Source organism: Typopeltis vanoorti, chromosome 20 (genome assembly GCF_054136105.1).
Source record: "Typopeltis vanoorti isolate ZY-2024b chromosome 20, IOZ_Tvanoo_1.0, whole genome shotgun sequence".
NCBI lineage: Eukaryota > Metazoa > Arthropoda > Arachnida > Uropygi > Thelyphonidae > Typopeltis > Typopeltis vanoorti.
In genome coordinates, this window is record NC_143568.1 from 92680938 (window position 1) to 92707055 (window position 26118).

The window sequence follows — 26118 nt, forward strand, 5'->3', positions numbered from 1 at the left end:
TTGGGGAAATGCTATACAGCCCCTATAGTTTGCAGGGTGTGGACCTCCGCAGTTTGCACACTTTGCTGGAAGTGTACGAGGTTTATGGCATTCATTTGATGCATGTTTGCCACCACATTTCACGCAATGAAATTCAGCCTTGCAGAATTTCGTTGTGCATGCCCATGCACCGTTGTGCATGCCCAATCTTTTGGCATCTATGGCACTGGGTTGTAGTTGATTTATGTTTCAATGCCTCAACTTTTATGACTAGATCACAGATGGTTTGGAGATTGTATATATGTTTTTGGTCTTTACTTATTTCCACCAGAATTAGGGGATAGGGTGTTTTATCAGCTCTCCGCATTCGGCTGACTTTAATTGGGCTAAATCCCTTAAGCTGGAGGTCTGCAGTGAGGTCTTCTATTTGTAATGTTCCAGTTACTCCCCTTAACACTACTTTTAAATTTTTCTCACTGCTGAGTGCAAAAGTGTGGTATGGCAAATTGTTGTTGTCTAGAAGTTTGGTCATTTTTCTGTAGTCTGATGATGTTTTAGGTTGTATGCGAATCCCTTCTTCTGTGTTTGTGGCTTTAATGAAGATGATATCTGAAGATTTCAGTGTGGATGCAACGGACGTCCAGTGCTCCTTGGCCCTTAGGATGACTGGGGGTACCCTTTCTTTAATTACATTATCTGGTTCTATCTCTGCTATTTTGGGTGTATCTGCAGTAGAAGAGATTTTCCTTTTCTTTTTGACCGTTTGGAATTCTGTGTCGGTTTCCAAAAACTGCGGAGTATTAATCAGAGATGCAGCATCCTCTATATTCATGGAGTGACTTAATTCTGGTTCAGTCAACATACTTCCTTCATTAAAATCATCCATCTTATCTTCTGTGACTGCTGTAGGGGGGAATGTATCTAACAGCTTTACTTTCCCTGGCCAGTTGTCGCTCAATAGTTTTCCTAATCTTAGGAATTCTCTGTAAACTTCTTCGAATATGCTTTCATTGAGAGGTTTTGTCATGTCTGATAGAAGGCAGCAACTCTACTAGAATAAAGTTTGGGAAATGGGTCCTAGAGCCCAAAGTAAATATCCCGTAGATCAAATCGATCTACCAGCATAGGTAGCAAATATTTCACAAAATGAAGAACGCTTACTTCTATATATAAATATCCCGTAGATCAAATCGATCTACCAGCATTGGTAGCAAATATTTCACCTTAGATACTAAGGTCGAAGTACTGCAGAAATCATATATTTCACATATACAAGTAGTCAGAAAGTGTCACACCTTATTATCAAAATACTCTGGATTAGAGGTAGATGTTGAAGGTTTTTTTTTACTTGGTTATACTATAAATTAAAGATGACCAGAAATTATATTCTTGGTTTAATCCTTTATTCAATCCTTCACATCAATTTCCTTAGCCTCTATATACAAGTAGCCCAGTTGTGAAGATACTTCATGTGCAAACATTGTTTGCTTACACTTGGATAAAGGATTAAACCAAGAATATAATTTCTTGGCATGTTTAATTTATAGTATAACCAAGTAAAAAAAAACAGTACTTCGACCTTAGTATCTAAGGTGAAATATTTGCTCCCACTGATAAGACCACAGTAAAGGTTGAAACCGGTCTGGGTTTCGTCTGTATAAATGTGCTTTGCATTATGGAATATTGAGGCAGTTGAGGTGACATCATTAGCCTATATATATATATATATATATAAGTAGCCCAGTCATGAAGTGACTTCATGTGCAAACTTTGTTTACACTTGGATAAAGGATTAAACCAATACGTTTGTTTACACTTGGATAAAGGATTAAACCAATACGTTTGTTTACACTTGGATAAAGGATTAAATAAATTAAACTTCGCATTTAATTTATAGTATAACCAAGTCAAAAACAAAAAAAACTTCTAACATATTATTGTATTGTTTAAATCACATGTCAGTTTCTTTTAAGCTAAATTTTTCCATGAAATTTTGCATTGTTCTGAATTACTTCACTGTTTCTCCATTGGAGTGGTCTCAAGCTTTTACATCACTTGGATTAAAGAAATAAAGAACCTCCTTAATTCCCAGTTATGTCAGTATGAAGTAGCCATTGGGAAAAAAATACAGATTCATTTTTTTAATTGAAAAGATAGAAACACAAAGATTCACGGAAGGTGACAGACATTGTACAGTGATAATGCAGATATTTCAGGACATCCTTAGAATAAAAGTTTTCGAAATTGTTCAGCCCATCTTATAATGTATTTGAGTATTTTTTCAGCAATAGTGAAATGAAAATAAAATGGAAGCTCTTTCAGAAAAAAAACTCTGCATGATAAGTTATATTCATTCTAATTTGTGATATCAGTGAACTTCTTAGTCACTTTCCACTTCAGATGACCAGTCAATGCATTTGAGTGTTCAAATATTATCAGAATAACTTGTTTTTATTATTTTAAAATTCATCTGTTTTATTGCAGTATTCATTCAATCTCACTATAATGTGTTTTCCACTGTAATAATATTTTTAATATCTTGAATAAAAATTTGAGAAAAATAAAGCAGTAGATTTCAAAAAGCATCCATTTTTGATAATCAAGTTTTCTTCTGGTCATTTAATATTCTTAGTGCACATGGTAGCCATTGTTACAAAGTTTGAATTGCCTTGTTTTCTGTATTGTATGTATGAAATGAAGAATGTGAAATTAACATAGGCAAAAGACATTAGGTGAGTAGATAAGTGCATCTTTCTTAAACCTTCAGAGTAGTAAATTTGATAGATTTGGGTTATAGTTTTGAGAAACATCACAAGAGGAGGTCAGTACTACTTTGGAGTTAGTTGAAACCCATTTGAAGATGGATGCTTAGTGATATTAAGCATAAATTAAACAGAAAAGTTATAAAAATGAGAAGCAGTGAACAATTTCTTGAGCAGATGGTAAAAGCTAAGAAATCAGTTAGTATATCACAAGAGTGAAATTGTGATATGAAAATAAAAAATATATATATATATAAAACAGGGCAAAGAAAATCTTTTATGTGACCATTAATTAAGAGAAGATATAATTACAGTACAATAACTTTTAACTTTGTTGGTAAGAGAAAGGTAAAATACATAATGAAGCAATTTTTTCTGCTTTTTTCTAGATATGTGACGTTGATGAATACATTTCAATAAATTTAAGGGAATGTGTTAAGGAAATAATACTACTCTTCTTCCCTTCTTTAGTTAATTGCAACAGAAATGTTCTCAACATAGGGAGAAAGAGTGATAAAGTACCATTGTATAAGGAAAGCATTAAACAGATGTTTTTTTTTTTATTTTTCCACTCATTAGAAATTCTCATGTTGAGACATGATTTTTTATTATTATTATTATTCAGGCCTCCATGGAGTTAAAAGACTCATCGTGGGAGGTCCTTCCTAGGAAACACAAAGTCTATCATACCACTTCTTGAACTTATTGACCATTCTTGCTCTCACCATTCTATCAGGCAATGTATTCCATGGTTCAACCACCCTCCATACAAAGAAACCACTCCTCACCCTCTTGTTCACAGCTTCCTTTCATAACTTCCAGGAATGGCTCCTTGTCATTGCTCCTTCCTGCTGTTCCACCAAGCGAAAGAACTCCCCAGTGTCAACCCTGTAACTACATCTGAACAGTTTAAAAGTTTCAATCATATCACCTCTCCTTTTTCTATCTACCAAACTCTGCAGTTCACATTCGCTCAGCTGATCCTCATAACTAACATTGTACAGTCCTGAAACCATCTTTGTTATCCACCTCTGTATCCTTTCCACAGTCAAATCCTGGGGACCAAATTTAAGAACAATAGTCTAAGTGGGGTCTAATCAGGGTCATACAATGGAACGATAACTCTTTTATCTCTGTAGGTCAGCATCCTTCTCAGTATTGCAGCAATCCTGTAGGTTACCTTCACTACCTTTGCAATATGTTCCCTGAATTTCAGTTTTCTATCAATCATCACCCCCCCCCCCCCCAGATCTCTTGTCTCCTCTACTTCTTGCAGTACAGCTCCTCCAATCGAGTATGCAACCTCCCATCGATGTATCCCAAACTTCAGGACTTTACATTTTGCTGCATTAAACCGACACCCCAATTCATTCATCCATCTGTCTAGTTTATTCAAATCCTCTTGCAGGGCTGCTGCATCTGCACTATTATTAATAACCCTTCTCAGCTTCACATCATCTGCAAACAACTGAATATCCCCCTGCAATTCATTGACAATGTTATTGATATAAAGGTTAAGCAACACAGGTCCCAGTACTGATCCCTGTGGAACCCCACTTGTAACCTTAAGTACTATTTTGCTATCACTATTGTACTCTCCTTCTTGCAAATGCCACTGAAATCTTGTTGATTGTAGTCATGATTTAAATAAGTAGGTTGGGAAAACTGTTAATTCTCTTATACGTTGCTTCAACACCTCTGCTGATACACCTCTGCTGATTCCCCCCCCCTCTAATTTCAGTATCGTGTGCGTGGCAAGCTTTTTCAATATCTGAAACTTATAACAAATTCTATCCTCCTGTTCTTTTATCTAGTTTCTCCTCATTGTCTGGAAAAACTAATGGAACTGCCTGAAATGTATACCTTACTAAAGGAATTACTTAATAACTCGGCTATTTCTAGTGCATCTGACACTTTCTTGCTGTCTCTTTTTCTTAAGATTTTTTTTTCCTTAGTATATTACAAAGAACTAGGTGGCAAGAATTTTGCCACAACTTAAATCCAAACACTTGAGATACCAAATTTTGGAAACTGGCTGCTAATTTATAAAGAGACCTACCAAAGGCAAGTGAGACTAACATGCTAAAAGACCCGGATGGAAATATCAAAATTGGAGACAGGGAGATCGCAAATACCTTGGCTTTTCATTTTCAAAATATAAGCAAACAAGATGAATACTAGCAAAGACCATCAAATATCAAAACAGGTTCGACAGCATAAAAACGCTGCAAATTCCCCAAAATATAAAAACAAATTATTCTAGGATCCATTTACAATCTCTGAATTGAGAGATGCCTTGGAGAGAGTAGATATAAAAAATCATGTGAACCAGATTACATACAAGGAATTATGATCAGGCATCTTCCTCCATTAGCCCTTGATTGGCTACTTCACCTATACAACAATAGCCTAAAACAAGGAAAAGCTTTAAAAGACTGGAAGACAGCAACAATCATACCAGTTTTGAAGCTTAACAAAATTCAAGACCAACCAGGAAGTTATCGACCAATTTCACTGACTTCAATTCCAGGCAAATTGATGGAAAAAATGATACTTCAATGTGTGAATTACTATCTAAACAAAAATAATATACTACCACATTTTCAGGCTGTCTTTAGAAGAAATCACTCAACAACTGATCAACTTTTCTACTTAACCCAGTCAATTCAAGATAACTTTCATATCAAACCTACCAAATTCACCATTGCAGCTTTTATAGATTTTAGCAATGTTTTTGACAAGGTGTGGAGGCAGAAACTTTTCTAAACTTTGTCATATTGGAATAGAAGGGAAAGTTCTAAACAGGTTTATGACTTTCTAAGAAACAGAACAATTAGAGTTAGAATAAATATTACTTTTTTCAAGAAAATGAAAATAAGACAGAGACTGCCTCAAGGCAGCATTTTGAGCTCATTCCTATTTTCCATCTTCTTAAACTTAAACAAAAAATATAAATAAAGAAACAAAGATGGCTATGTTTGCTGATGATTTGGTCCTATTCTCAACTCACAACAACTTAGAAACAACAGGTCACTTAAACAAAGCCATGAAGGTTTATCTGTATACTCTGAAAATCAAAATTGTGTGTGTATTTACCATTAATAACCACCTCAGAAAGTGGAGACCAAAGATTAAGCTAAACAATCAACTAATTACATTTAATGAAAACCCCAAATACCTTGATATTACTCTGGTTCCATCATTAAGCTTCAATAAACATATCAACACTATTGCAGTCAGAGCAAAAAGAAGACTAAATATCATGAATAGTATCTCTGGTAGAGAGTGGGGAGCTGATGCTGAAACCTTAAAAGTCACATATATCTCTATTATCCGACCCATTATTCCATTACGGGATATGGGTGAAGCATATCCCATAATGGAATATGCTTCACCCATATGAATGCAACATCACAAACCAGTTTAGACAAGCTTATAAAAATTCAGAAAAATGCAGCTAGAATCATATGTGGACTAAAGAATACATCTCCTGGAAAAATAGCAGAATTTGAATCCACCCTTGTTCCTTTAAAAATTAGATGGCAAGAAAATCTTACTAAATTTGTAGAAAAAAGAGCCAATCTTGCACAACATAATAGAACAAGAACTTTTTAAAAAGTGATAACCAACAAACAGAATAAAGACAAAACAACAGTGTATAAAATCATGGAAAATAAAATTCCCTTGGATTGTCCAAATAAAATAGCCAACTACCCAGCATTTCCTCCAAATCAAGACAGGAAAAATATAGTTATTAATTTTGAAATAAGGAAACATGAGAAAAAAGCCTAGAAAATCCTGAAATCTTGAGGTCATTTGCGCTTTCAAAAATAATGAAATATGGACCCGACTCAATAAAGATCTACACAGATGGCTCCAAAAATCCAACTGCCAATTCTGGAAGTGGCGTACTCATCTGTGGCTCTCAAATTATAGAGCTAAAGACAACCAACAGTATTGGATGCAACTCATACCATGCAGAATTAATAGCCATTAACACAGCACTGCAACATTTGGATAAACAAAACCCAAGGGAATTTATATTTTTCACAGATTCATTAGCAGCCCTTCATGCTATTAAGAACTGCTACAATAGCCATCAAGAAATACTTAGAGACATAGTAATAAATATAAACAAAGTACATAAGGATTCCGAAATAATTTTCCAGTGGATTCCATCCAACGTGGGATTAAAGGGAATTGAAGTCTACTGCAAATGAAGGGCTGCAACATTAAGTGATACTTAAAACTACTCAAAAAGAAAACATAAAAATAATGATTCTCCAGGACATGACTCACCATTGGTATTCAGCAGAAAAACCAGGAGCTATCATCAATTCCAAGTTTAATTGCTGTGCCACTAACTATGATATCTTGCCTCAAGACTGGCCGCACAATACCAAGTTTAGCAATGGCAAAAAAGTCTTTCCCATCTGCAAAATCTGTAACATCGAGGAAGCATCACCACTGCATTTACTAACTTGTATGAATATTTCTTAATGTGAACTTTATAACAATCCAGAAAAGGTTTTGTATAAAATACATGAATTGATCTGGTGTAGTATGATCTCTATTGATCTGGTGTATACCATGGGATAATAAAAAAAAATTAAAAAAATTTTTTTTTTCCTTAGTTGTTTTTCCTTTCCATTTGCTACATAGTGAAAAACTTCTTTTGCATTTCCTTTGGCCTATTCCTCTAACTTCTTTTCATTCTGATTTCATCTTTCTCACCATGACTGTTGGTCTGTTTTTTATGCTGCTCTTGATCCTGATCATTCTTCTCAGTACTAGATCCACAACATTTTCTTTTAATGCAGTTCTCGCTTTAAGGTTTTATTCATCCATTTAACTCCCATGTGATCTATTTTCCTAGCTATGGTGCTGCACTGCTCAAGATGCCATCTCAGTTTATTATAATCACCTACCTGCCTTATGGTTCTACATATCCCATCTTTCATTAGGCTCAATGGACCATTATAGGGAATGCCAGGTTATTATTACTTGACACCGCCAAGGGAGTTTATGGACTCATCTTGTGAGGGCACTCCACTCACAAACCACCACTTTATTACGTAATCCTCTATCTATACACAACAACACTATCCACCATCAGTGCAATGCCACCTGTTGTTTGCCAGCAATATTTTTTTTTGAATGTCTTTAAATGAAGTTTTGTACTGTAGAATTCAGAAAGAAGGTTGGATATTACCAAGTTGCAGGAGATAACTGCATCAAGCTTACAGGATAGTGAACAGGGAATGATTTTTTTTAGAGGGAGGGATATTTGCTAATGAGCTGAATGCAGTACAGATAATTCATTTAATAATAAGTAGGATGTTGATACGTTGAGATAAAAAATGGCATTTTGTATAAAAGATTTGCATCACACACACACACACACACACACACACACACACACACACACACACACACACACACACACACACATTGATCACTTTCTTTCATATGTAACTCTAGATCTTATTGGTGTGAAAAATCATTGTATGAGAAATTGATTCTATAGGACAGTTCATATCACTATGGAGAGTTCCCTCTTCCAGGTCTTGCTGGCCTGGTTGACCGAGTGGTTAGTGTACTCGCTCACCAACCAATATGCTGTAGGTTTGAATCCTGCCATGGACATAGATGTTTGTCTTTAGGATTATCTTTAGGTGGGAGATGAATTTCATAGCTCAGAAGTGGCTTGAAAAAGTTCCATGTATATAAAAATATATAAAATTGATAAAAAGAAAAAGAAAAAAATTTATCCTACCCACCAACAAATGTACTTTGTATAGGTTTGCAAATACTCTTTTGTGGGCAGGAGCAACATAAAAAGTCATCCTATTTATGTCCTCTATACATACATATGCACACACACATGGGGTATTTTCAAAATTATGTATATATACACACTTTAAAAATTTGTTTTGTGAACGACATACACATTTTTAATTTTCTTTATAACATTTTAATGCTAACAGAGATTATTTTTTTACAATAAAAATTTATTATTACGATCCACTTCCAAGGACTCATCATGGGAGGGCACTCCAATCTACTCCACTACACACAGACACACATACATCTCCCCTACAACTTAATTTTCCACCTACATACAACACTAATACCAATGCCATATATCCCCACCACGAATAGTATTCTTTTGTCAGTAAATTGCATGTGTTCTCATGGTCGATTTACCTGTATATGGGATGAAATATCCTTAGTTTCCAGAAGGAAAAAACCCTTACTGTCATATGAAATTGGCTAACTCACCTTCATTTGAAAAAGCCTATATAAAGAATTCTCTCTTTATGACAAGAATCATACCTAGGTCTTTTCCAATCGAGTGGCACAATTTAGTTTAAACGTTCAAAATGTCCACCATCAGCATGAATACATGATCAAAATCTCTCATTAGTTGATGTAAAAACTGAAAGGTATAAGGCAGGTGAAATTTTTTCTACTTCCTGTTGTATTAGTATGCACATTTCCTCTAATGTGTGCAGTTTGTGACTGCAAACATGATTTTACAATATCCCCATGCAAAAAAATCATAAAAGGGATGAGATCTGGAGATTTTGGAAGGTATTCAGAAGCATTTTTTAACAATCTATCCAATGATCAGGAGATTCATTGTCGAGATAATCCCACACTGCTATAATAATGATGCGGGTGCACCATCTTGTTGCAAAACACCAGTGTATCTCTAAACATGTTTCTGATATTTGGTACATCATAATCTCTCCATATATCATGATTAGAATTGTCTTTCTTTCTTCAAAACTTGAGTATTTTCAGTCATTTTTCATTTATATGAAACATAGATGATTTTTTTCACAATGAAGTAATTTTGTTTTATCTCATAGCTTTAAAATGTGGTAAAGAAAATTTAAATTGTGTTATATTGGGCATGAAATATAAAGTTTTTAAGTGTGTATATACATAATTTTGAAACACCCTGTGTGTATACACACACAGGGTGTTTCAAAATTTCAGGACAGAGCTAATTAAATTCAGGATCATTTTTCATATTAAAGATAATGATAACTTTGCAAAAATTTGCATGTGATACCTGATTTTTCATTTGACATGACTATTTTCTTTTGCATATCTCTTTTCAACATCTCTAAACTATTATTTGTTAGCTTTATAAGATAAGAGCATATGTCATGTCATGAGTAGTTGGCCATTTAGTCCTTGATTATGGATTCTCTTATATCTTGACTTCTGCAATGAAGAGTTAACTGTATATCATCCATAAAAAGTATAGTAAAAAACATATGCACAGTAAAAATATTTCATAAATTACACAGATGTATTGGTTTAAGATACTTAAACCATCATCAGTATTACAAAGTGAATAATGGGAAATTCAAAACCAGTGCAAGAGCATGGAGAATTGTATTTTTTCATGTGAGAGTGCCAGGTAAATATTATACCATTAAAATATTATGTGTGTGAGTATATTAAAATATTAAATAACAGTTATTGATAACAGTTTATGAAAAAGAGTACAAGGTGACAGTGGCAGAACCAGAGCCATCCCTGGAAGTTGTGTAAAAGTGTGGTGAAGAAAGGTATGATGAGTAGATAGTTTACATGGACAACTGTGGGTGAATAGAAAACATTACCAGAATGTGTTGTGAATGCAGGATGCTCAGGTGTTAAGATTCATTGCATCAAGTAGCTTGAAAACGTTCCATGTTTGTTATCTAGAGTAAGGTTTCTGGACACTATATAAACATAAATAAAAAAAAAATGAATAAAAAAAACTCGGCCCACCCACAGTACTATTACACTGTAGGTTTACAAAAAAAACTTCCTTCGATGGGAGCCACATAAAATAAATATTTAAAAAATGTCAGTTGCGTGAACTTCACACGTTGAGTCTGCTGACTTCCATGGAGGGTGTGATGATAATTTCCAAATTTTTCTGCATAGAGTGACTCATTAAGATCGTCAACAATGGTCAGATATTCCTTGGAGGACAGCCTACCTTCCAGCAATATCAGGGAACCTGTTCTGCACCAACAGAACATGTGCCACACCGTGGCACCTCTGCAAGAACCTCGAGTTGTGTTTACAAGGCAAGCTGGGCTCATTGCTTCATGGGGCTCTTGCCACTCTCTGCCTACTGTTGCTTACAGAACAAGGTGTATTGGATTTGTTAGAGCACATGACTTTTTTTCCATTCTTCCAGTGTTCATAATGGTGTTCATGACACCTGTAGATGAGCTTTCTGATTCACAGAAATCAGTGGTCTCTGTATAGGCATGCCACTATCAATACTTATTCTCTTCAAATCTATGCGCATAGTTCGATGAGATATGGGTCGGGAACAGTCTTTGTTTTTCAGTTTCGGTCAGCTGCTGAACACAGGAAGTCTTGTTTGTCCATACAAGTCTTCTCAGACGACAGCAATCTCGTTCCTAACAGACAGTGTTAGGATCACAGTTAGAACCACTCTTAGACAAGCAGTGGGAGTTATTTTTCCACCTTTTGAAGAACTGGTCAGCTCTGCTGTTTTCAGAATCGTTGCTCTAACCAGACTGGCACCCACAATAAGTTCCTTATCAAACTCCAAAAGATCCTTTGTTTTTTTCCATTGTGATCAGCACTATTAACGATTACTGACCAGCAGCATTCTTAAGTAGTTGCCTAGAACTCATGGTGATGCATGTGGCTAAGTATTTTGCATATACACTCTGATCAAGTGATGTTTATGTATATCTGCATAAAGATTTCTAATTCATTGGCCTGTATGTGTATTTATTCCATCTTGGACAAGGCCAGATTTGCAGTGTTTTTTTAGTTCATTATAAGATTGATGTTCTGAAATCACTTTATGATGAATTGGTCTGTTTGTCTGAACTAGAACAGATTACAGTTATAAGGAATCTGATATACTCCAGGTGAAGAAGGTAACAAAGAGCTTATTTGGTTGATGGGTTTAAACATGTTCAAGATTTCTTCAGGATTTGAGCAATGCATTTAGAGGCACCTCTGATATATATGGAATATATCCTGTGGGAGTCATCTCTTTTCTGAGAATTGGAGAAAAATGGCATTTTCAATGATTTTTGAGTTATAATTATTTTCAGAGTGATTTGTTGGTAGAAATTTATTGAAGAGCCTCAGATGAGAAGAGTGTGGGATATTTACTATATAACAAGGGGTTCTGCCCTCCATCGCTCTCTCTCTCTCCCCTCCATATAGTGTGAGTGATGCCCTTGAAGGGCATACCTAACATACTTAGAGACCCAGACCCTCCTCAATTTTGAGTGTATGCATATCAGTTAAAAAAAATGGTAACACAGGCAAGCTGCCAGATAGTATATGGGCTCAAACTGGTCAGTAACGAATCAGTGACTTCCTGGTCAACTGGCACGTAATCCCACTGCCACATACTCTGCCAGATCATGCCTAGCGAGGAAGTCTGATCAGCGATATGCGGAAAGCACTGTCAAGAGCATGGAATGGCGCAGATTAGTCACTCTCTGTATAGGTGTCATGTTCATGAGCATATCTCCTCGCACTGGATGTCCTCACTCTAATTTCATCTGTCACTAAACCAAAAATTAAAAATGAAACACAAACATTGACAGCAGTGTTGTGAACAAAATGATTTCCCTTGACAATCAATTCATCCAAACAAATCAAACCAAACATAGTATTCCAAAAATATTAGGATTCCTACTAAAAAATATAATTTCCACATCCATTTTACAAACATCTGCAGCATGAATTTCAACACAAATGACATTCATCATGCCTACAGACATCTAAACCAGACCTCCATCTCCTAAAAGAAACTCAAATTGCAACTACATCAACCACAGTTCACCTTCAATGCCCAAATTATACTCTACATGATTCATATTTTTCACAAGAATGACACCTGTGTCTTTTATATGTTCTGACATTGTCTGTCAGAGAATGCCAAATTCGGAATCCTCTTGCTGAAGGTTCCCTTGTCCCACATAGTAACATTCATCTGCTGCCTTTACCAGTCTCCAAACTCTGAAAACCACTCAGACCTTGTCACCTTCCTCTCCACGAAACTCGACCATCTGAATCCGGCTATCTAAACAGCAAAATTATTTTCCTAGGTTACCTGAATGTCGACAACTGTAATTGGCTCTCCCCTTCTCCAACTACTCATCAAACTGGATGTGATTTGGAAGTTTTTGGTATAAGCAGTGATCTAATGCAAATTGTTCAGGTACCTACCTGTATTCCAGACAATCTCCCCCACTTTTCCCAGTACTACTACTACTCCTACTCCTTGGCATTACAGTCCATTTAGGACCTGGGTCTGTCTCAGGATAGCTTTCCATTCTTCACGATTCTGTGCCTTGCTCCTCCAGCTCTTTTCTCTCATTTTCTTTAAATCATCCTCCACATCGTCAAGCCATCTCCTTTTTGGTCGTCTTCTAGATCCACCTGGTCTAGATATGAAGACCTTTTTTACGGCTCTATCATCCTCCATTCGCTGAACATGTCCTGGCCATCTCAGTCCTGGTCTGTTCAGGCTCAAGACATTCCAGCTTCCAAACCAATATTCATAATCCTTTTTCTGTTATCCCGCAAAGTCCGTCTGGCTAATTTTCCTTTTAACTTTCTTAACAAATGAGTTTTTACAGGACAGGGCTGTTAGCCCTGCGCCCAACCTTACAAGAAGGAACCCGGCTATACTCCCGGGTACTGGGTACCCATTTTAGTCGCCTTTTACGACATGCATGGGCTACATTGGGACTATTCTTTAACCACACGGGGTACTTTTCCCAATACCTTTGACCCTTTTTTTAACTAGTTCTTCCAGACACACTGTAGCAGTTGCCTCTTCTCTTGACAATTCAGATCACAATCTTGTGCAAGTTTCAAGTCTCACAGAATGCTCCTCCTCAGACTACACCCAACCACCTGTGTTCTTTGGCACTACAAAGGAGTAAAGTGGGATGACCTGTGGAACTACTATTATTTTCCATGGCATGACTACTGCTTCTTCTGTTCTGACCCAAACACTTGCATTGAGTGAATCACAGAAATTATCCCCACTCTCATGAAGGCATTCATTCCTTGTTCCATTCAAAATTCCCATCCACTTTCCAAGCCCTGGTTCAGCAGAAGATGTATGAAAGCAGTCAAAGAAAAAAACTCAACTTATCACAGTTGGCTTGCATGAAGAACCCCAGCTTCATACTCAGCCTGTTGAGAAGCATGCAATAAATGTAAATCAACTATCAACAAATCCAAATCCAACTTCATAAAAACCAATAGCAAAAAAACTCATCTCTTGTCCAAATGGAAGTCATTCCTTCTGGTCTCTCACCAAAGCCGCCGAATGCAACTTCTGCTCACCTGCACTTCTACCTCTTTCCCATCCAGATGGCACCACTGTTGCAGCAGCCAAAGAAAAAGCTGACCTCCTAGCATCACTCTTTTCCCCTAGCTCCTGCATAGACGATGAAAGCAGATCACCTCCTTCCATACCAGCAACCAATTATCATATTGGTTGCTGGTATGGAATCTGGTATGCCATCTGTAGTCTTTTGGCAAAAAGACTTAAGAAAAATATTAAACAACCTGAACACCACAAAGTTGTCTGGTCCTGATGGCGTCTCTTCTAATGTACTCAATAGGAGAGGTGCCATTGGGACCAGATAACTAACACTTATCCTCTATCATCTCTTCAATCTTCTGTACTCAGCTGGCACCTATCCCATCTCATGGAAGAAGGCATATATTCAATCCATTCCAAAAAAGGGAGACAAAAGCCCACCATCCAACTATCAACCAATTGCCATTACTCCTCTTGCCTCAGTCCTCTCCAAAATAATGAAGTTATCAATGATCAACTTCTTGACTACCTATAAGTCAGTTAATTAACAACCAACAGTATGGATTCTGTCAGATGAGAACCACATCTGATATCTTAACCTACATTACCCACCACTGGACATGTACCATGGAAAGGTTTGGAGAAATGTGTGCTGTCGTCTTTGACATTTCCAGGACTTTTGATTGTGTTTGACATCAAGGCTTGCTCGCTGCAAACTGCCTTCCTTTGGTCTACCTGCCACCCTCTGTAACTGGATAGCTGGCTTTCTCTCTGGTCATTCACTGCATACCATGGTAGACAGCACCTTCTCTTCGAGTTTTGACTACAATGCAGAAATTCCTCATGGTTCTGTTCTTTCACCTACCCTCTTTCTCTTATGCTTAAATGACTTATTCTTAATCACTATAAATCCTATCCATAGCTCTGCTGATAATAGTGCTCACTATTCATTTTATTCCTTTGACAAACCATATAGTTCCTAGACATCCCTTAAATCCAAACCTGCAACCAGTTCCTTAAACACTGATTTCCATACCATCCTTCAGTGGGGCAAGGATAACCTAGTCACCTTCAATGCCACCAGAACACAGTCCTGCCTTTTCTCTTGCAAAAGGGATCTCAGCACCTTCAGTAATACACATCACCAGACAGGATGAACTTGCTCTCCTTTTGACTGACATTTACCTCCAACCTCTCCTGGCACAAACACATCACATCAAAAGCTTCCTCAGTTTCTATACTAGGAATCCTTTTCTGCTGAAGAAGCTATTTTACACCTGCCCAGCTACTACTTCTTCTTTCGCTATGCCTTTATCCTGTGTTAAACGGGGCCAGCATTCCCATCTTTAATCTTCTTCCCCCCAGGTTCTCTGGTCCAGGGTGTCTTCCCGACTCCATCCTTTCTCCCTAAGAACCTCTGCCACTTTATCCCTCCACCTGAGTTTGAGCCTGCCTCTTTTCCTCCTTTCCTCCACCTCCATGCACTCTACTCGTTTGCCAACATACTCCTCACTCCTCTCTACATCATGACCGAACCACATCAGCCTGCTTTCTTGTACCTTCTTATCGATCAGTCCCATCTTGACCGTCCCTGTGATGTAGTCATTCCTTATCCTGTCCTTTGTCACACCACTCATCCATCTCAACATCCGCATCTCCTCCACCTCCATCTTCCTCTCCTGTGCCTTTGTTATAGGCCACGTCTCTGCGCCATGAAGCATCGTCAGCCTCACCACCATCTTATACAGCTCACTCTCTTATTGCACAGGACCCTGCTCATCTTTCTCCAGTTCATCCAGCTACATGTTATTCGGTGCTGTATTTTCTCATCCAGGTCTCCATTCCTCTCGACGACCGACCCTAGGTCCTTGAATTTCTTCCCTGAAGTTAATCTTCCACCCTGGAGTCATATAACCATATCAACAGCACTCCCTGTTGACATATATTCGGTCTTCATCTGGTTAATTCTCATGCCTCTCTCTCCTCCAATACCTTTCTCCACTCTTCCAGGGTCTTTTCAAGCTTCTCTTGGGATGATTCGCAAAGAACAATGTCGTTGGCAAACATCATGCTCCATGGCGCCTCCCTCTTAACATCCTCCACTATTACATCCATGACCAGGTCAAAGAGATAGGGGCTCAGAGCTGATCAATGATGGAGCCCGATGACAATGGGGAACCCCTCTGTCATGCCGACACTAGACCTGACCTGAGTTTTCACTCCCTCATACATCTCCTTCATCAACCTCACGTAGTTCTCATACACCTCCTTCTTCCTCGTACATCTCCTGCCTGGCCACTCTGTCGTACGCCTTTTCCAGGTCTATAAACACCATATGCGGCTCCATCTGCATCTCCCTATATTTCTCCATCAGTCGCCCTTAACGCAAATATTGCATCTGTTGTCCCTCTTCCTGGCATAAATCCAAACTGCTCGTCACCAATTTTCGTTACCCGTCGTATCCTTCCTTCAATTACTCTTTCCCATAACTTCAACGTGTGTGACATCAGCTTGATCCCTCTATAGTTGCCACAATCCTGAACATCTCCTTTTCCTTTGTAGATTGGGATGAGAATGCTTTTCCTCCATTCCTCTGGTATCTTTTCCTGTTGGGCTATTTTCCTCATCAGATCCCATAACATGTCTGTTCCCTTGCTGCCCAGACTTCTCCACACTTCCCCAGGTATCTCGTCTGCCCCACAGCCTTTCCATTCTTCATTTTTCTCCATACCCAAAGCACTTCCTCTCTGCTGATGTCCTGCACCGATCCCTCATTTGCCTCTCCCTCCTCACACTTCTCTCTTGGATTCTCCTCATTTAGCAGATTACGGAAATATTTTTTCCATCTTCCTCTGATTTTTGTCCTCCTCTTGTAGTACTACTCCTGAGGCATCCTTTATCTGCTTGACTGATGTTATGTCTTTCAAAGCTTTATCTCTAACTTTCGCTATTCTCAACAACTGAGCTTCACCACCGTTTCTCTCCAATACTTCATAAACCTCGTCAACTTCCCTCACCTTCACCCTTGCCACAGCTCTTTGCATTTTTCTTCGCTAATCTATATGCCTCCTTGTCGGTTCTGGTTCCAGTCATGTCCCATTTTTTCTTTGCCTCTTTCTTTACCTTGATCTCCAACTGCACCTCCTCATTCCACCACCATGCCTCCTTATCCTCAGACAGCCCCTTTCCTGATGTTATACCAAACACCTCTTCTCCAATTTTTCTCATAATCTGACTATTTATGTTCCACCATTCTTCCCCATCCTCTGGTAACTTAATTTCTTTCAGTACCTTTTCTTTAAACTTATTCCTTGGGCCTTCCTCTTCCAGTTTCCACCACTTTATTTTCCTATCTTTCCACCACTTCTGTCTAATCTTCTTTTTCCTTTTAATATCACAGTCTACCACAACCAACCTGTGCTGTTCCGCTACACTTTCTCCATTAATCACCTTACAGTTTTTCACCTCCTTCAGATGTTTCCTATGGCACATAATATAGTCAATCTGACTCATTCTATCGCCGCTCTTATAGGTTATCAAGTGTCCAACTCTCTTCTTAAACCACATGTTAGCTATAGCAGGTCGAAGGCCACAGCATGCTCTATGATTCTTTTACCTTCTTCATTTCTTTCACCACTACTCCAACCCCCGTACACCCTTTCTTTACCACTCCATCGTCTTCCTACATGCCCATTCAGGTCTGCTCCGATGATCACTCTCTCACCATCGGGGATTCCCATTACAACCTGGTCAAGTTCTCTCCAGAATGCCTCTTTCTCTTCCTCATCACAACCTACTTGTGGAGCGTAGCTACACTCTATCACAGCCACGCTTCCTGCAATCTCAAGCTTAACATTCATAATCTGCTCATTCTTCCGGCACACCTCGCAGACTCCACCCTTCAGCTCCTTGCCGATGATGATTCCTACTCCGTTTCTTCCATTCTCATTTACCCCACTGTAAAACAGTTTATATCCTTCAGCCAGCTCCTTTGCTTTGTTGCCCTTCCATCTTGTCTCCTGCACACACAAGATCTTCAGCTTCCTTCTTCTCATCATGTCTGCTACCTCCCTGCTCTTCTCATTCATCGTACCCACATTCAGTGACCCGATTCTTACTTTACTCACTCTCTCTTTCTGTTCGACTCGCTTCTTTAGCCGAACCTGTCCTTGGTTTGGTCTTGGGCGACGGAACTGCGCATCGCTTACGGGCTGTTGTCCTTTCTCCGTTATTCGACATTTCATCCCTGGTTTTGGCATGTTTTTTTTTTACAGCCGGATGCCCTTCCTGATGCCAACCCTCCCCATTTATCCGGACTTGGGACCGGTACCGAGATAGGCTAGTTTGCCCTCCCCAGTGGCTGGGTTACCTGCCACTGGGGAGGGCAGACTAGCAAAATTGGGCAAACCTGCCCAGCTACTAATCCTATATAAATCCCAAATCTGCCTGATCTTAGAATACTGTTCACACTTTGGAGTAGTGCACCTAAAACCTTCAAAATTCTTGATGCTGCCTAGGGGAGAGCAATTTGCTTGTAGATAACCTTCCCTCACAGACTTGAATGGAGGAATGAAGTTTGCCAATTCACTGGTCACTGCTCCAGTGAATTGACAAACTTCATTCCTCCACTTTTTGTTGGGCCTGTTAAAACAAGAGCATTGGCTGTTCAACATCCCTTTTCATTATAATTGCAAACTCATCAAACCCGCTTCTCCTCTTCCTCATTTATCCCATCTACGAGGATGTGCGGAAAAGTTGTGATTATCATCATGAAGGAATTGAGATAGAACCATGTAACTTTATTCTACATATTCCTCATGAAGTGTTCACTTGTTACAATGCTGCTGCATAATTTGTACTCCTCTGAGAAAAGTCTTTCCCTTGATGCACAAACCAGTCCTCAGTTGCAGATATGATTTCATCATCTGTGATAAATTTTGTTCCTTTCAAGTGTAAATTTAGGAATAGTCAGATGGGGCCATGTCTGGTGAATAGGGTGGATGAGGAATATATCGAAATCCCAGGTTGTGTATTGTCTGTTGAGTTTCGTGAGCAGGTGCATTGACCTGCAAAAGCAACAAGTCTCTGCTCAGTTTCCCGTGGTATTTTTGCTTTCTTTATTCAACTGCAGAGCTGTTGAATAAACTGCTGCTGTAACAGTTTCACCTTTTTTGAGATACTTGGTAAGAATTATACCATCCATATCCCAAAAGACAATGGCAAGAAACTTTCCTGCTGACTTTTGGGTTCGGAACCTCTTTGACTGTGCAATACCTTTGTGTTGTCTCCACTCCATTGACTGTTGTTTGGTCTCTGGGTTATAGTGTTGAAGCCAACTTTCATCAACAGTCGCAATATGAGCCAAAAAATTTGCACCTGATTTCTCAAAATGATCCAAAATCCCTTGATGACCGCACATGTTCTCTCTTTTGGTCAGCATTCAAACATTTGGGGAACCACTTTGCTGAGAGCTTGTGCTGATGTTGGTGGATAATGACCCCAACTCGTTCTCTGGATATCCCCAGAGTATTTGCAATGTTTTTGGCTGATATTCGTGTATCATAATGGCATGCACTGCATCGATGTTTTCAGGTGTGATCGCTGTGGAAGGTCTTCCTGACCTGGGGGCATCTTTTATCTCAGGATGCCCAATTTTAAACTTGGCTACCCATCTGGTAACTGTTGGATATGTTGGTGCACAATTCTCTAAAGTCTTATGCACTACAAAGTTTGGTGAATCTCAGTTGCGGACTTTTCTTGTAGTGCAAAAAACGTGACGATGGCCCACACCTCTTTGTCTTCAAATTTCTTCAAAACCTCTGAAATGTCTTATATAATCCTAAAAGAAAAAGAACAAATTATTATAATTTGATGAAACATGGGGTTTCATCAAATTGTAATAATTTGATGAAAGAGTTTTAAGATATGTTCTTTCTTGTGGCTATATCAGTTTCTTTAATGTCGTTTTTGTTCTAGGTGTTTATCAGAACTTTTCAGTCCCCTGGAACAGTCTTTCGAATAATGTTTCCCAACAATTTCAACCTCCAACTCCAAGAAAAATATCAATAGATTTCTTCTTTCTCAATCCTTATCTGCACCTCACACATGGCACTGATGTTGTGCCATGTGTGAGGAATCACTAGGTTCCAATAGGTGCCCTCCTGAGGGAGGACACCTACTCTGCAACTTTCCATCTCTCTCCACCACTTAGTCCACCAACTGCATCATCTATACTAATGCCATGTACTTCCCACTACCACTAGTATTTTCACAGACAATCACAAACATCCATGCCCAATGCAGGATTCAAACCCACAGTCTTTTGACTGGAGAGCAGATAACACTAACCACTCGGCCAACCAGGACAGCTGTCTATAGGTCATTCACCAGTTTTTGACATATATATATATATATAAACCCATTATTAAAAAGATGTTTATTAACTGGCTTGTATTTCACTGGATTTCAGAGCACAAAACAACATGTTACAGTTTATTGACAATATGGCAATAAATAAGTGAAACAATTCAGATTGTTAACAAAGATCTGAAGTCCTAATTTGGTGCCCTCTAATTATAAAAAAGAAGTATTATGGCTGTGGATCTTAGAAGTTGCTCTTAAGATAAGTCTCCCAAATATTTTGCAAATTAATGCAACCATTCTTGTTCTGGTCAATCCTCTAATCCTGTGTGAAAAGGTGTCCAAAGCATGGTTTTCCTGGACTGGCAGATCACACATAAAAATATATAATATATCTTTTGCCTGCAATATTATATTGGAGACATTACTTTTGGAATGCTTCTTGTAGATGATGTACTTTGCCATCTGAAAAGACAGTTTACTTTTATTGCAAAAAAAAAAGTGGATCAGTGAGCTCTTCACCCAATTCTTTACTATAACTCTGCCCTGCTAACTTCTTCATGACTCAGTTTTCCTTTCTCTTTCCTTCTCTTGTTCTGTATTACAGTAATCTACTTTTATCTGATGTTTAAAACAATAATACTTTGATTAACTGACCTGTTAACTTCTGGTATTGCACCATGTAAATGTATCTTCACTTATCTGACAACTTGGTTATCAGAGTAGCCAAGTGCCTTCCCACCATAATATGATAAATGACAAATTACTGTAATTGTGCTCTCAACAGTTTAATTAATACCAGAAACCTGGAATTTGAAAACCAAGTTAAACATCCTTTTTTTTTTTTTTTTTTTTTTTTTTTTTTTTTTTTCAAATGCTATACTTCTAAATTTAAAATATAGTGTTCAGGTAATGCCAATGCATTAGTTTTGACTGGGCACTGACACCTACTAAATATGGGTCTCTAATATGGTTTATTGTAATAAAGAATTCCTTTTTAAAATATCTGTCCATTTTATTTATAAGGTATGTTATCATCATAAGAATTTTTTCTCCCAATATGTTAGCTGAGTATAGGCAAACAATATCTTTTCACATTTAGGCATTTTTGAAATCTACAAGAAAACTAATCATATGCAAAGAGATGACCAGCTGGTTGCTTGAATCAGGTATTGAATACTTAGATAAGATACTGAAAAAAAAAATATACAGTAAAAACAATATAACTTTGAAAACTGAGAAATGAGAGGACAAACAAAAACTTATTTTTTGGTTTAATTTCAATGTTTTTTTTTTTTTTTTTTTCAAACATCACAATGACCAATCAAGATACTTGTTCAAAATACTGGCCCTACTAACCTTTTCAACAATGTTATCCAGTTTGCTCTTTATTTGAAGAAACCTCACATTGATACTGTGAAAGAATTTGTCACTGAAAATATAAATCCTTGATCTGTCAACTTAGGCACGTTGCAGATTGTTATATTGATAAAAGTATCGAATAGTGCTTATACCTGAATAACAACTAAAACAGCACTGAACATAATTAAATAATCCTCATATCTAAACTCTATAAAGCTCATATTAGAAAAATTAGAGCAAAACTCTGTATGCAAGTTTTGAACAACAATAAAGTTTGATAATTCTCTGGACAAAATCTTTTGACCACAAATTTTCATTGAATTTGCATTGAACAAATGCATAGTTATAGGATTTTGACATGAAACCTTTTACAGAGTCATAATTTTGTGACTGGAACTTGAATTTTCATGTAGAAACTAATATATTCACAAGATTAAAAAAAAATTTTTTTAAAAAATCAGTACTGTTAAAGATGGCGATGATAGTCATGTTTGATTGAGTTTTTTTTTTCTGGTGTATCTGTTAAAGCTCCCATTACTGCTGGATTTCAATCTCTGATTAATATATTTTCTTTTCAGCAGAAAAAGGGAATGCAAACCCATAGCAGCTGAACTGTTTCTTGAATAGTTCCAAGTTGCAATCCTTATGAAAAATGTGTGAGGAAACCTGTTCTAAAAGACAGTGATGGATGGATGGAATGAAAGAGGATGGTGAGTTGGTTTAGTAAATTTGAAGCTGACCTGTGAATCAAGACATATTAGTAGCTGTTCATGTTTTACATGTGTAGAAGAAAGTGGAGAAATGGTGGTAGCCATTTTGGTGGAGCAGTGCCTTTGGAAAAGGCATGTGTAGAACAGAACATCTTTGAGAAAGTAATTGGAACAAGACAGTGAGATAGGTCAACCTTTAAGCAAAGTTTGTTCCCTTGTCTGGATACCATCAAACATTTTAAGGATTTTTGATGCACCACCCCAAATGTGAGCACAGTGTTCTAAGGTTGGGCAGTTTAAGATTTATATAGTGTTAGAAGTTGGGAAAATTTTCTTTAGTCTAGATACCAGTAGTCTGGATTGTATCCCTACTGTTCCAGTACCTGGAAGCTCATGAATTAGTGATCACCAAGATGAATTCTGCCATTCTTGTTCCATTGCAGATCTAGCCAACTTTTACACTATGAAAAGATGTGAAACTCATGCAGTGGCTCTAGATTTTTTCATGACATCATCAGGTCTAACATAGAGGCCTCCTTACCAGGCTACTATCTTATGGGCTAGCTTCAGGGTTTTGCTGTTGGTTGTTCACTGTGTGGTATGATGGATGGTTTCTTCTTCTTGGAGTTTCCTGTCAATGTTGAGTACTCTGGGGGCTCTGTGCTTTCACCCACATACTTTCCCTATACACTGAAAATCTCTCAATGAAGACAAACTATGTCCATAGTTTTGGTAACATGATTTCATTTGATAAACCATACAGTACATACTTAAATGATTCAAGCTTCAAAATCTTCCATAACTGATGTTTTAAACAGGGGTCTTACCATTTTGTTTATATTGAGAATGAAATGAATGTCACTGATTCCAAAACAATCCTGTGGCCTTTTTTAAGCAGCACCTCACTCCCTTACTTTTGATAATATTTAAATCTCCAGTTAATATCAAATTTCTTTTCTTGGACTAATTTGCACCTTTAACCTTTTCTCTTCAGCCTCCAAAAACCTGTGTCCTCTTGTGTTCAAGACTGCTTCACACCTGTACAATGTCTAATACTATATAAATTCCAAAACTGCAGTCTTAAAATACTCATCTCATATTTTGGATGGCAGACACAAAAACATAGAATTCATGCTTTCCAGTTCACCTAATGGATGACCCATCTTTCACAGGTTCCCTATAATTACTGTTGTAAATTCTGCATTATGCCTTTCTGTGGATAACACTGCTCCACCAGACTTGCTTCTGCTATTTTTCCACTTTCCTCTAAACATGTAAAAACACAAGTAGCTTCTAGTCAATATCCATATAGTTCAGGTTCAGACTTCTCAAACCAACTTCCTTTGGAAATGCTTCTGCATTTCATTTTCTCGTAGGATTGGAATGACCAGCTGTTCAAGAAGTATTAACAGATTTCTTTCTGACCATTTGTCCATGCATAGCAATCTTGTGTTATAGATCAAGGTCAATCTGTATTTTAAAAAAATAAAAAAAAGGGGGGTGATAGTAATCAACAGTCAATTTTTTTCACTTTCTCCATTGTTTGAGAAGATCAAAGTAAGGGCAAAGGAACAATGCAGCTGCTCTTATGTAATTTTTTTTTTGAGAATGGAATATATATCCCATTTCAAAAATGTATTGCCTGCCTGGTTGTCTGAGTGGTAAGCATATCCACTCTCTAATCAACAGGTTGCAGATTCAAATCTCACTGTGGACATGAATGCTTATGACTGTCTTTAGGTGGGAGATGAACTTCATTACCCATTGTGAGACTACTGTCCTGCTTATTGGAGGCTTGAAAAAGTTTGTTTGGTCTCTACAGCAGGGTTTCTGGATTATTAAAAAAAAAAAATTTAAAAAAAAAATTAATTAATAAAAATAGAAAACAAATCCTTAGCCATCCATGATACAAATGTACTATACAAAAAAAAAAAAAAAAAAAAAAAAAAAAAAATCACAGGTGGGAGCCACATAAAAACATATAACTTGCTTCCAAGCTGCCAGATGGTAGTATAACAGCTTGTAGAATGATACAGATTTAATGTTAATTTTAGAGTGCACATTTTGAGCACATTTAAGGATGAGGTTACTATATGGATCAGCAGAGTTATTGGTATTCAGCCTTTAAAACTATTAAGGTTCTTTCTGAAGTCTCTTTTGCAAAGGATCAGAAGGCATGCAGTAAGCTGTTCTTGAAATTTGGACATTTAATTTCTTTGGTCCTCTATGCATGAGTTGGAGTAAAAGTCTGATGCCTAGATGTCTGCTTTATTTTGGGTGATTTTTATGATGGTACCATTTTGATGTGGAAGAGGTGGAAGCACAAAAGAGCAGAAGGTTCATCTGATAATCCTGTCAAAGGATTACAACTGAACTTAAGTTTGAGTAGGAGGCAAGTTTTCTGCATTTGTCCCTTTCAAAATTGGATTTGGGTTTGTTGATGGGGATTTTTACTAAATGCAGAACTAGTTTCTAATGAGTCCTGAAGGAGAGAGATGCTGAATTTGTCCTGGACTGGGAAGATTTGTTGGAGAACCAAGGCTTGAATAATGATCATAAGTTTTGGATGGAATGAGACGAAAACCTATTTTCCAGTCAACAATATTTCAGTTATTCAATCAGACCAAGTGTTTGGATTAATAGAGAAGCAGTAATCAGATAATGTCAGTAGGATAATAAATCAGAAGGTGTTTGATTTTGGCATCATTATTATGGCTGAATGATGTTTCTTAGAAAACAATTATCATCAAATATAATCACTTGTTGTTGATAAACAAGTGCTGTATATATTCAAATGCAAAATAATTCCTTTTGAAATTTAAATCGAAATAACTCCTTATTTCAATTTAAAATTTCAAAGTAATTTCAAATGAGCTCATTTCAAAAAAAAAAAAAATTTTTTTTTTGGTATTGCACACGCATTAGTCAATTTCCTGTTTTTGGATAATTTTGCCCAATTAATTGGAAACATCTTGTAGATTAAAAGGGCCAGTAAAGTATTTTTAAGAAGTAAATCTAAAACCCTGAAGATAAGGTGAAAAATAACTTCTTAATTACCTTCTTCAGCTGCTTTATATATAAGAATATTGTATTTAAGGATTTTTCCCCTGTTTTCCCAATCAGGTATAAATGGGATTGAAAGGTGATGTTAGTGCTAAATATGAGCCTAATGCAATGGAAATTCCACTGGTTCATGTGCAACAGAAATTCAGCTGGGACTGTGGAGTATCTGCTGTTATGATGGTACTCAGGTAGGCTGCATGATAAATAAACTTTTCAGTAAAAGCACCTTTTATAGAATCATTTTGCATATTGATTTACGTGAACTTTTTTTTTTAATCTTTTCATTGAATATCTGTGAAGCTTAGTTGCCCAGAATGAATACTGATATACAGGACTGCCATAGGCTGGATGTCGCCCGCCTGCAAAGCTGAAATCGGCACCCCCAAACAAATGGCAATTTATTTATTTATTTTTATTTTTGTCATAATCATTATTAATTTTTTTATTATTTCGGGTGACTCCAAGGAGTCGACAGACTCATCGAGGGAGGCCCTAACATCATGTAAGAACAACTATTCGACATTCACACAGT

At 37.3% G+C, this 26118-nt stretch overlaps 1 protein-coding gene across 4 annotated transcripts in view; it reads left to right on the forward strand.

Moving 5' to 3' along the window:
* Positions 1-26118, forward strand: part of LOC150095660 (protein GUCD1) — a 171438-nt gene that overhangs the window by 13976 nt on the left and 131344 nt on the right. For 2 of the 4 annotated variants that reach the window (XM_090409999.1, XM_090409997.1), the window contains exons 2-3: positions 21554-21620; positions 25647-25774. In XM_090409999.1, coding sequence (XP_090266125.1) covers positions 25653-25774 — 122 coding nt within the window. In that variant the 5' untranslated portion in view covers positions 21554-21620; positions 25647-25652. Of the gene's footprint in view, positions 1-21553; positions 21621-25644; positions 25775-26118 lie in introns of all 4 variants that reach the window. The other 2 variants (XM_090410000.1, XM_090410001.1) reach the window with 2 other exon arrangements.